Source organism: Malaclemys terrapin, chromosome 2 (assembly GCF_027887155.1).
Source record: "Malaclemys terrapin pileata isolate rMalTer1 chromosome 2, rMalTer1.hap1, whole genome shotgun sequence".
Taxonomy (NCBI): domain Eukaryota; kingdom Metazoa; phylum Chordata; order Testudines; family Emydidae; genus Malaclemys; species Malaclemys terrapin.
This window is the reverse complement of record NC_071506.1, coordinates 11,895,043-11,907,092: the sequence shown is the minus strand read 5'-3', so window position 1 is coordinate 11,907,092 and position 12,050 is coordinate 11,895,043. Positions and strand designations below refer to the sequence as shown.

Below are 12,050 nucleotides of genomic sequence, written 5' to 3'. Positions count from 1 at the left end.
ATATCCCCCACCACCAGTGTAGACCAGGCCAATGACACATGGAAACAGAAGGATCAGGCAGACAGGAGAGAGGAAGAAGTCAGTGGTGGACCGGCCTGGGATGGTTGGAATGCTGAAACCACTCTGACCTACAGTTTCTTTGGCTGGGCATTATTAAAATCATTCATAAACAGTGTTTTTGAAAGGCCTCTCAGAAGAGACGCATTTTACGGAGGAATTTTGAACAAAGAGAGGGGATGGCAGTGGCAAAGAAGGCAAGGCAGAGAGTTTTAGACATGGCACTGTATGGACGAAGGCACAGAGACAGGAATGCAAGGAGGTGTTAAAGAAGGGAGCCTTGTGAGGAGCAGAGGCAGGAGGTTGCATGAGAGGAAAAAATATATTTTTAATTGCAATTACTCAGTTGCTTTGAGCTTCTGCTCACTCTGAACTAAATATAAATTAGTTCTGATTTCTATGAAAAACAAACTCTACCAGGTATTTAAATAGTGGGGAACATAGGAACTGCCAGACTGGATTTGACTCATGGGCTGTCTAGTCCTGTATCGTGTCTAAGACAGTAGCCTGCACCAGATGCTTCAGAAGAAGATAAAAGAAATCCCACAGAAGGCAGATGTGGACTATCTGCCCACAGGGGGTTTCATCCTAACCCCTAATAGTCAGAGCCTGACTTAAACCCGAAGCATGAGGTTTTATATCCATTCCCAAGCTCTTTATTAATGATTAATTATTATTATTTATTTACTATAGCAACTTTGGATGTTCTTGCTATTCACATACACATCTAATCCCTCTCTGAATCTTGTCAAGTTCTTGGCCTCAACATCATGTAGCAATGAGTTCCACAGTGCATGTTTATTGGTACTATTAATATCTCAACTGCAATCTTTTTCTATCACAGCCATCGTGACACATCCTAATGCAGGCTAATTATGTCCAAATACAAGACCGATTCACCTACATAGGGACAGGCATGTGCAATCTACAAAACTGCACCCTGGTGGGACAGCTATGCTAGCGGAGGCCTCCTCAGGGGGAAGGCAGCTTTAATTTATATTGCCAGGGCTCCCTGGGAGGTGCACTGAATGAGAACACCTTCTAGACAGCCCCGTGCAGCCAGCTTTCTGGGCAACACGCTAGAGCCAAGGAGTCGTATGCCACTACATCTCCTGCTCCTGGCAGATTTATTGCCACCTGCAGGCTTGGTTGCCCTAATTGATCAGAGCCAATAGATAGAAAGTGCCATGGTCACACACACAGAACCTGCAGAAATCTGTCATGCCCTTGTCCCCCTTAAAGTATTTTTTGCCGTGATGCCTACAGCAAATCGATTTGACTTGTATACAAATTGCCTATTGTCGTTCCCCTTCCCCTGACTTCTGCCTGTCCTTAGAACCCGAGCACTCTGGAGCAGAGACTGTTCTTGAATCTGTGAAAAGGACCTACCCCATAGTGGGCACCGCTAAAAATAATTATAATACATCAGCTATATTTTACCCCTAATATTTCACCCAAATCAATAAGCACATGCCATATGCCTTCTATATATATATATCTTTTCCTCTTGTTGCTGATAATCAAGTTTAAAGTAGAATTTGGTTTTACTGATGACCACTTTTAGTGTTCATTCAATTGTACAGAACAAAACCCCCTTTCCGAAAGCCAGTTCCCAGTGGTGTCCCTTTTAAATTCTGATCTGGGAGAGGGGAGGACACAGAGTTATAAGGGTCTTTCACTTTGATTTTGTTTGATTTCTTTTTTTTCAAAGGCCCAAGCAATTTCATACCTTTCCGAGTGTCACTTAGCTGCAAAGCACTTTATAGCTTGTGGGAGGTAGAACCAATTATAACCTGGCTGACCTGCCTCGGCATTAAAAGGCAAGATAGATATTTCCATTTTTTTAATGTAACTGATGTGGGAAGTTCACTCTTCTTTTAAACTGGATGCAACTGCCACCCACGTAAACTTGAGCCGCAAATAGGATTTTTCTCTGTTATAATCTGCTTGCCTCCCCTCTGTGAGTCACTTGCTGATATCACAACCCCATCCCATGTGTGTGACAACACGTCTCTTTATCATGGTGGAATGAGATTTCCTTTATTCAGCAACTTATGTTGATATAACTTTTTCTTTACATAGTATCAAGAGATGGGGGGGAGTGCAATTTAGGAGAGCATAGAAAAAAGCTAGGAGAACTGGGTTCTATTCTAAGTTTTGCTAGTGTGACTTCTTGTGTGGCCTTAAGCAACTTATGGCCATGCTCTGTGCCTAAGTTTCCCTGTTTGCAAAATGAAGATGAAGCCTGCTTCACAGGGATTTTGTCAGGCTGAATTCGTTTGTAAAGTGAGAGGAGATCATCTGATGAAAGAGGCTATAAAAAAAGTGAAGCATTCCCATATGGTTACATTGCACAGGAATTGTTCACACAAACCTTATAACTGGTTAAGGCTCTTGCAAGCGTTTCCCATGCACCAAAAGTCAAAATATCAAAAATATTCACACAATGAAAAGTTCTGAAAAATTCAATTTTGAAACGCTGAATGAAAAATGTCCACATTTTTGATCAAAAGAAAATGTTTCAAAATTTCAGAATTTTTTAAAAATTTTGAACTGACATTTTGAAACAAAAAAATATTTTTTTCCAACTGTTGATTCAAGCTGAAATATTTTGTTTGGACTTTCCCAATGGAAATCAATTTTTTTTGACAACCACATTCTCTAGTGGGAAATTGTTTTGGTTGAAGAATTTCAATCAGCTCTTGCTATAGAAATTAACATAGGGACTCTTCTCCATGCTTAAGAATTTAATTCAAGTATCTGAAGGCTTTTGAAACCTGACATTCTCCATAATCAGAAGGATGGTTTGCCTTGTGACTTCCCAGTTGGGTACCAAAGATGAAATGATGCGGGATGCTTCCTCCTTTTACGACCTTTCTTGTTTTGAAGGTTGTCAGAGAAAGGGAGATTTATTCTGACTGTTCATGGGTTACTTTTCACAGTCTCATCAACCACAGTATGAGGTTCTCCTTCCCCATAGGAAGGTCTGTGAATACAAACAGAGCACTAGGTGCTTTGGCCTGACCTCACTGTTCTGTAAAGGATTGGGGAAGAGGTCAATGGGTGCACTATTCATGGTGTATATGAGGGTATAATGGCTCCTCCAGAGAACTGCCATTGGAAATGAAACTGCATAGATTTAGCTCACATATTCCATGCTGCTGTCCAAATCCGTACAACAAAGATTGCAATGCATGTTTTTTAAGACAGCTCATAGACTCATGTAAACCATGATCATCTAGTCTGACCTCCTGCACATTGCAGGCTGCTGAACGTTACACACCCACTCCTGTAGTAGGTCCATCACCTCTGGCTGAGTTACTGAAGTTCTCAAGTCTTGATGTAAAGACTTTCAGCTACAGAGACTCCACCATTTACTCTAGTCCAAACCAGCAAGTATCCCGTGCCCCACGTTGCAGAGAAAGGCAAAACAAATCCAGGGTCTCTGCCAATCGGACCTGAGGGAAAATTCCTTCCCAACCTCAAATATGGTGAATCATTTAGATCCTGAGCATGTGGGCGAGACCCACCAGCCAGACACCACATAACAAAGATTGCAATGAATGTTTTTAGGCAGCTCATCAGTTTATGAGTGAGACAAGCATTTAGCCATGCAAAATTATTTGACTGCTGATATAATGCTAATAAAATACACGGCACTCATGCTAATAGGCCTTTTTCAGCTCCAACTTCTATGTTTGTCTTTACTCATCTGCAGAGCCATTCACAGCCACTTAACCTCTGAAATTTCATCTTTTGTTATATCTTCACTAGTTCCCTCTGGCAGCCTCCTCTCAGGGCTTGATTTCACATACAGCACCACAGCTGCAGCACCTACTGAAGACGCTACCTATCCTGATGGGAGAGCTTCTCCTGCCAGTGTAAATAATCCACCTCCCCGAGAGGTGGTAGCTGTGTTAACGGGAGAAGCTCTCCCATCAATATAGTGAAATCTTCATGGGGATTAGGTCGGTAAATCTACACAAGCCTACACTACGGATCTATATTGATCTAATTGCATCATTCAGGGGTGCGGATTTCATAGGTGCTGGAACTGCCGCATTCCTTTGCTTGAAGTGGTTTCCATCAGACACAGTGTTGGCAGTTTGGTTCAATGACTCTCAGGGCTCCCACTATACAAATTGTTCCAGCGCCCCTGGGGGATTTTTCACAGCCTGAGCAAGGTAGTTATATCAATATAGATCTGTAGTATAGACTTGGCCTCAGTCTCCCGTTCTCTCCTCTCCTCTGTCAGGCCTTCACTGTTGTCATGCCAAGATCCCCAATCCTTTTCACAATGTACCGTATATACTTGTTCCTAAGCCGAATTATTTTAGTAAAAAAGGGAAGCATCAGAGAAGGGGGTCTGCTTATGAACGGGTATAGAGAGGGAGAGGGGGGACACAGCCCCTCCCTCCCCACAGAGGAGGCAAGGAGAGGCAGCACAGCCAGCCGAGACAGAAGGAAAGAGGCAGAGCCCGAATGTCTCCATTTCTGGCCACGCTGCTCTTCCCCCAGCTTCCGAAGCAGCTGCAGCTCCAGGGCTGGCAGGCTGCGGTCGCGCCGTCCGCCCCGCCCACTGGAGCAGGCTGCAGCCATGCAGCCCGGTCTGGTCTGCCGGAGCACGCTGGGGCTGCGCCGCCCAGCCTGCCAGAGCAGCTCCAGTGGGCTGGGAGACTTTGTTTACTTAGATTTACCTCCGTGTCTGTGGACGGTCGAGGTAAACAAACTGTCTCGGGCCGCCAGCGGCTTATCCTGATGGCCCGGGAGCCAAAGTTTGCTGACCTCTGAATTATAGGGTTGACTTATGAATGGGTCATAAAAAATGTCCGTTTTTACGTATTCATCTTGGAGGGGTCGGCTTATAAACAAACCGGCTTATGATCGAGTATATACAGTACTCAAAATTCCCCTTTTCTACTATGCTTGCTACAACCAGCTGACATCTGAACAGCCACCCATTTGGGGTCCTTACACCTGTTCTTCACCTCTCCTCTCGCCTGCTGCCCACACCTCCTTACACTAACATTTCCAATGCTAGATTTTTGAGGAATGCTGCATTACAACACTAAATTGTATTCTCCACGCAACTCCTGTTTTGTAAATCAAGAGAAGAGTAAAAGGATATAGAAAGAGACTCTGCTGGCAACACTGAAAACCAAGGCCCTAAGGGCCAGTAGTCGTGTACATTTAACTTGCATGGCTTTTTAATCATTTTAAGTGCTTGCTGCATCATTCATAATGGACCAGGTCTCTAGTTATTAAGCCAAGTGGCATGATAACTGGAGCACCAACGTTTCTGAACAAAAATTACTGATAATCTCCCGAGGCCATAAGAATGCAGAGGCTTTGTACATTGCAGTTTCTCACTGAGAATATCTTCTTTTCAGAAAAAAAAAAGAAGTGTTTGCTTAATTTTGTATCTTAGCATAAGGCACAGTCTGGGATTTCTTATGTTTATTGATGAACACGCTTAATTTCTCCTTTTTGTTTGTTTTTAATGGTTTTTATTCAGTCAGTGCAACAAATGAAAACAACAGAAAACATTCATCAGGTTTTTTTTTTGGCTTCAATGCTATTAGTAAGCTAACAGGCTCCAGATTTTTTTTTTCCTTTCCCTGTTTCAATTCTTATCAGAGATGGTCCTGCACCAATCCCCCCACTTCAAGCACCTTTGGGAGAGTTTGGATTCAGATCTAAGTTTTGCAGTTCAGGCACATCTCTGATTTTACACGACCCCTTACTAAAGTCTTACCTGGTAAACAGGCCGTTAAGAACTCAGCACATTCTAGGGTTTATACTCAAGGTCTCTTTAAAAAGGGAATCAGAAATTAGAAGTGCTCTGGACCTATGGGGGAGTCTACACTAGATTCCAGATTCCAGCAACTGTCAGTATCCAGTTCTGTACCCAGATTCCAGCAACTGTCAGTATCCAGTTCTGTACCCAGATTCCAGCAACTGTCAATAATGCTGCTGCTTGCGTCAGTGTGAAACTACTAGAGTAAATGGGTTCAGGTGTTCTTATCACTGTGCCAAACAAATCTACTCTGAGCAGGGAGAAAAACTGCCTCAGCCTATCTACATTAGCTCTTCTCCTACTGATAGTCTGTGCTAGTCTACACAAGCTCTTATGCCATTGCTAGTGCTTGCGAAATACAAATATTAATTTTGCTTAAAAAGATAAGGCAGATGTAAAAGAAATGCACTCAATAGCAGCTCACACACAACCGGTCTGGCTGAAAAAAATTCCACATTCTCAGTTGTAGCAAGTTTTTTGGTTGAAATGTTCATGAAAAAAGAGGGGCATTGTTGTCACAAAAAGTCTATCCTATTTTTCAACCAGTTCTTCGCACAAGCTGAAAAGTGGCATGTGTTTTGTGGAGGGAGGGAATGTTATCACAGGCATTGGTGTCATCCCATAGTCTTTTCTCAACGTGTCACAGGATCTTTCCCTTCCTCCTGGACAGCCATCAGAGACGGGCAGGGAGGACAAGAACTGCTGTGAGGTATTCTGCTACCCCAAGTGAACTTAACTTTCACTCAGTGCACCCGTCTCCTCCTAGACACAAATCATTCTCATTCAGTGGCCTTAGATAAAGACACACATTCCGGTTCAACCCACTCACGCCCCGCAGCATGTGTGAAAATGTGCTGTGATCCCATTATTGCATCTGTCCTGTGCTCTACCCCAACTTCAATGGGGTCTATACTACAGTCGGATCGAAGCTCCGGCAACCGATGCACCAGGGCTCGATTTAGTGGGTCTAGTGAAGACCTGCCAAATCGATCGCAGATCGCTCTCTGGTCTACCCCAGTACTCCACCCCAAACGAGAAGAGTAAAGTAAGTCGACGGGAGTGTGTCCCCCATCAACCCAGCGCCATGTAGACACCACAGTAAGTCGACCTAAGCTACGTCGACTCCAGCTACATAATTCACATAGCTGGAGTAGCATAGCTTAGGTTGACTTACTACGGTAGTGTAGACATAGCCGGAGTAGAATTTTGAGCAGGAGAAGACAGAACCTGTGACTGTTCTTTAAGGACCTCGTCTGAGACATTCTCTTTTCCTCTTGAGTATTCCCTGAATCCATGCGCTGGTTTATTTAAAAGACAATAAAGCAGCAACGATTGGAAAAAAAAAAAACACCCTTAAAAACCTGACATTAAAAAGTGCTATAAGGTGGAAGGTGCTTTCATTATGACCAAATTTGAAGCTCTTTTTATCCAATGTATCTGGAAGTCTACAATCACATGCACAGCTCAGGGTGCTGTTACAAGAAGATGCATAATTGTCTTTATTCTTAAAGTTAATATAAATGGAGGAACAGCAAATGGTCAGTCAATTTAAAACTCCCTTGATGGTAGTGGAGTTTTATCTCTTTCTGATTAACATAAAATTTGCAAGCTTTGTTTTGCTAGTGCGAAGGGAAGAGCTGTGTAATGCTAAATCAGCAACCTTTTTCATCATGAATATTGAAATAGTGCCATGAAAGTATATAAAAAACCCTGCAGAGCTTCAGTTATGGTAGAATTATGTTCACTGTGTAATCGTTAATTATTGATTAATTCAGAGACAGCTATCCGGAACTGTATTTTTTTAAAAAATTGGGTTATTCATAATGTCCATAACACTCACCGGGAAGTTTTAATGTCATCCAGCATTACAAAGGAATCTTTAAAATGTATTTGAAAACACATTAATACATTCCCATTCCAGGCAGCTGCTGAACAACTGCTAAACCAGATGCCGCAGAATGAACTGAGTCCCGAAAAGCACAGACATTGCAGCATTCTAAATTGGATGTAATGGGCTTCACCTGAACCAACATAGCAAACCATTGGATTTTGTCTCTGATGGCTTTCACAGTCATCTTAACACCTTAATACAGAACATTTGCTATAGAATCCATTTCTAGCATCTGAAGAAGTGAGGTTCTTACCCACGAGAGCTTATGCTCCCAATACTTCTGCTAGTCTTAAAGGTGCCACAGGACCCTCTGTTGCTTTTTACAGATTCAGACTAACACGGCTACCCCTCTGATACTTGATTTCTAGCTGATGTTTCCTAGTAACAAGAGCATTACTTGCCAGGGGAAATAATAAGTATCAGCAAAGCAAAAACAACCAACAGCTAACTGTGTCTTATTCACCGTATATATTACCCATCACTGTAGAATTTAGGCTCTTCTGTGTCTGAAAGTTTAACTGATTGTAGAGCTGAATTCCCCAATCTTAGGACTGATAATGTATTCTTAAAAAGGGGATTAATGTGTTGTTATATTCTCTCTTGGGTACTCAATTGGGGAGTGTGGTCACAAAGGGGTCGAGAGGGTTTGTGACCATCTTCCCTTTCCTTATGGCGAGAAGAGAAGAGATTCTGTAACAGGGCAGTCACCTCCTGAGAGCTCCCTCATGGCCAGCAGGAGCTCTGCAGTACCCTGCCTCAGTCTTCCTCCTCTTCAAGACTCTTTAATAAACTCCACACAGGCTTTCTTGCTGCTAATACCCCTGCCAGGACTGGTTTAATAACATCAATAATTCAAAACAATCCACAAAGTCCCCAAATGAAATTCATCACTAAAACTCATATACAGCTCAGGTGAGACCTTTTCTGTCCCAGTCTGCTCTGTATTGAGCACTCAGCACCTAGGCTGGTTTCCCTGGAGTACTGTTCTCCTGTAGAGCCTGGTTCAGGACCTCCCAAAGGAGGTGGCCCCTGCGGTTTCTCCCCCAGACTGATCTCTCTCAGCACTTGTCTAAGGCCTAGGTATCCTTTAACGAGTCAGCTGACTCCCTTAGTCCCATCTCCTCAAGCTGGGAAGCAGCTAATTAATTAGGGCATAGGTAGAGTTGGCCCCATCTCCCCTTAAAGGAGCCACTCATCCTGTGACAAATTCCCAAAGCATTTTTCTGTTGCAAGACGGGGTCGGTTGTGAATCACCGCCCCTTTAGATCATCTCGCATTGCTTACAAAAGCCTCTGGAAAGGAAATGAGAGTTGGAGGTGCCAAGCGTCAATGTGGTCCCCCTGCAGGGCCTATGACACGCCATGCTCGAGCCAACGGGCCAAATTCTGCCTTAATGTACTGCTCATGCAACCCCACTGACCCCTGCAGTGGTCAGAAGCTGGCCCAGTAACCTTAGAACAATGGGCTATGTAAGAACAGACCCAAGAGTGGGAATCTCCCTTGCTCTGGAGAACACTGAACTGCAAACACATCCTATTAAAGAAAGTTCTTTATCCATCCTCCTCCCCTAAAGGAAAAATGAATCCCAAAGGCCTCCATATACCTATCTCATAGAACTGGAAGGGACCCTGAAAGGTCATTGAGTCCAGGCCCCTGCCTTCACTAATGGGACCAAGTACTGATTTTTGCCCCAGTTCCCTAAGTGGCCCCCTCAAGGATTGAACTCATAACCCTGGGTTTAGCAGGCCAATGCTCAAGCCACTGAGCTATCCCTCCCCCCTCCATGGGATGTGCCACCTGACCAATAACAAAGCAAGGTTTAAAAAGCCCCTTCCCCTGCTGCACTGACAGGGTGTCTTTCTGCAATGATCAATTCACACAGTCAGCAATTAACAGAGATGTTGCCCTAAGTACTGTAAACCGAGAGGATCTCACCCTGGGAATAGTGATGTCAAAGTGATGTCCAGAGAATGCCCTGGTAGATACCCAGTTCAGGTACCTCGTGAGAGACTGTTAAGAATGATTAAAGTGAATGCGAAACACTGGGCCTGGCTCTCCTTACATAGACTGGTGTAAAAGAGGAATAACTCCATTCATGCTCCTGGAGTTAAACCACTGTAAAACTGGTGTAAAGAAAAGGAGAAGCAGTGTAACTCATTGCATGCAGCACTGCTGTCTGCCTGACGGCTTCTTAGAACAAATGTTATTCAGACAGGGGCGTCCCTTTTTACCAAAACTCTATCACGTCTGGTTTTATTGCTATCGTGTTTCTAAGGAAGAAAGCATAAACGTCACTCACCCGAGGTCCAGGCAAGCCATCGAGTCCCGGGAGACCGACTTCACCCTTCTTGCCCTGTGCAGTCAAGAGAAAATCAGACATTACAAACCAGCAACAGAGACTGCTTCTCACTTAGTCCCGAATTTCTCTTTGAAACACTCATGGACCAGCAAAGTGCAAATGTTAACCACACGGAACAGTTAGAATTCACAGGCCAGATTCTGCCCAGGGTTTCTGCACGCAACTCCCAATGACTCCCCTGAGTCTGTAAAATTCTAAATTGTGCTAATATTGCACTGCCAAATTGAGATCTACTCTGGAAAACAGGACAGCGTCACAACAGAGCTGGAGTACTAGGAAGCCGGTGCTATGGTTGAGGTCTGTCTGTAAGCAGATGAAATTCCCTTGAATTAAAATTCAGGCCCATAACGTGAAGATAGGAAAGACTGGTTTATGCTCATGCTCAACCAGTGATCGTTGATGATGCACTGGAGAGGTTTTAACTGGGAGCTGTATGTGATGGTCAGTGGTGTTCTGTGATTTTCAACAATTTTCAATAACAATTCCGTTATTTTCAACAATTTTCAATATTTCTACAACCTATCCTGGAAAATGATCCCCCACTCTCACAGGCCTTGGGAGACAGGCCAATCCTCGCTTACAGATAGCCCCCCAACCTGAAGCAAATACTCACCAACAACTACACACCACACCACAGAAACACTAACCCAGGAACCAATCCCTGTAACAAACCCCGTTGCCTTCTTTGTCCCCATATCTACTCTAGCGACATCATCATAGGACCCAACACACCAGCCACACCATCAGGGGCTCATTCACCTGCACATCTACTAATGTGATATATGCCATCATGTGCCAGCAATGCCATGTACATTGGCCAAACCGGACAGTCTCTATGTAAAAGGATAAATGGACACAAATCAGACACCAGGAATGGTAACATACAAAAGCCAATAGGAGAACACTTCAATTTCCTGGGACACTCAATAACAGATTTAAAAGTAGCCATCCTTCAAGAAAAAAACCCTTCAAAAACAAACTTCAAAGAGAAACTGCAGAACTACAATTCATTTGCAAACTTAGCACCATCAATTTGGGCTTGAATAGGGACTGGGAGTGGCTGGCTCATTACAAAAGCAATTTTCCCTCTCTTGGTATTGACACCTCCTCCTCAATTACTGGGAGTGGGCCACATCCACTCTGACTGAATTGGCCCTGTCAGCATTGGTTCTCCACTTGTAAGGTAACTCCCTTCTCTTCATGTGCCAATATATATTATTCCTGTATCTGCAATTTTCACTCCATGCATCTGAAGAAGTGGGTTTTTTACCCACGAAAGCTTATGCCGAAATAAATCGGTTAGTCTTTAAGGTGTCACCAGACTCCTCGTTGTTTTCACAGTTAAATAGAAAGCTGACCCGTGAAAGGCTAAGATCTGTTTACACAAACACATTTTATTGATACAGTAGGTTCTAAGCCAAAATTTCCCCTCTTCCCACTGTTTTGCATAGAGTTGTGTGCCAGCTGTCTGCTCTCTCATCTTAGAGGCGGTTGCATTTCAGCACCTCTGCATCTCTGTAATTTGTAAAGAACTTTAAGAGCCTCTGAGATGAAAGGTACTATAGAAAAGTAAAATATACTCTTATTTTCTTGGTACCAAACACCTCACCAGCTTCATAAACCAAAAGAGCCCTCTAGCATGACTGCCTGTTAAAATAAAACAAATTGTTTAACAATAGACTCACATGTTTAATATAATTTTACTGGTCTTTCCTCGTCAGATGTGTGTAACTGTCACAAAGCTGTCTAAACTGCCCTCACTGGGTTTCCCTGACTGCTGCCTTTAAAATGCTTGTTCTCAATTTTGGCGAACATGCAGGTGAGTGAGTAGGGGATGGGAATGTTGCTGCGAGAAAACTAAGCTGAAGTTTATACATTTCACCAGCAGAATTGATACTCTCTGCACATCTGTGTTGCTCACACAAACACATGCACACACACAGAGA

General features: G+C 43.5%; 1 protein-coding gene across 1 annotated transcript in view; it reads right to left on the bottom strand.

Moving 5' to 3' along the window:
- The window catches only part of COL22A1 (collagen type XXII alpha 1 chain), a 310,551-nt gene that overhangs the window by 92,498 nt on the left and 206,003 nt on the right, over window positions 1-12,050 (bottom strand). The window contains exon 23 of the mRNA XM_054020800.1: window positions 10,045-10,098. Within this exon, the coding sequence (XP_053876775.1) occupies window positions 10,045-10,098 (54 nt within the window). The remainder of the gene's footprint in view (window positions 1-10,044; window positions 10,099-12,050) is intronic.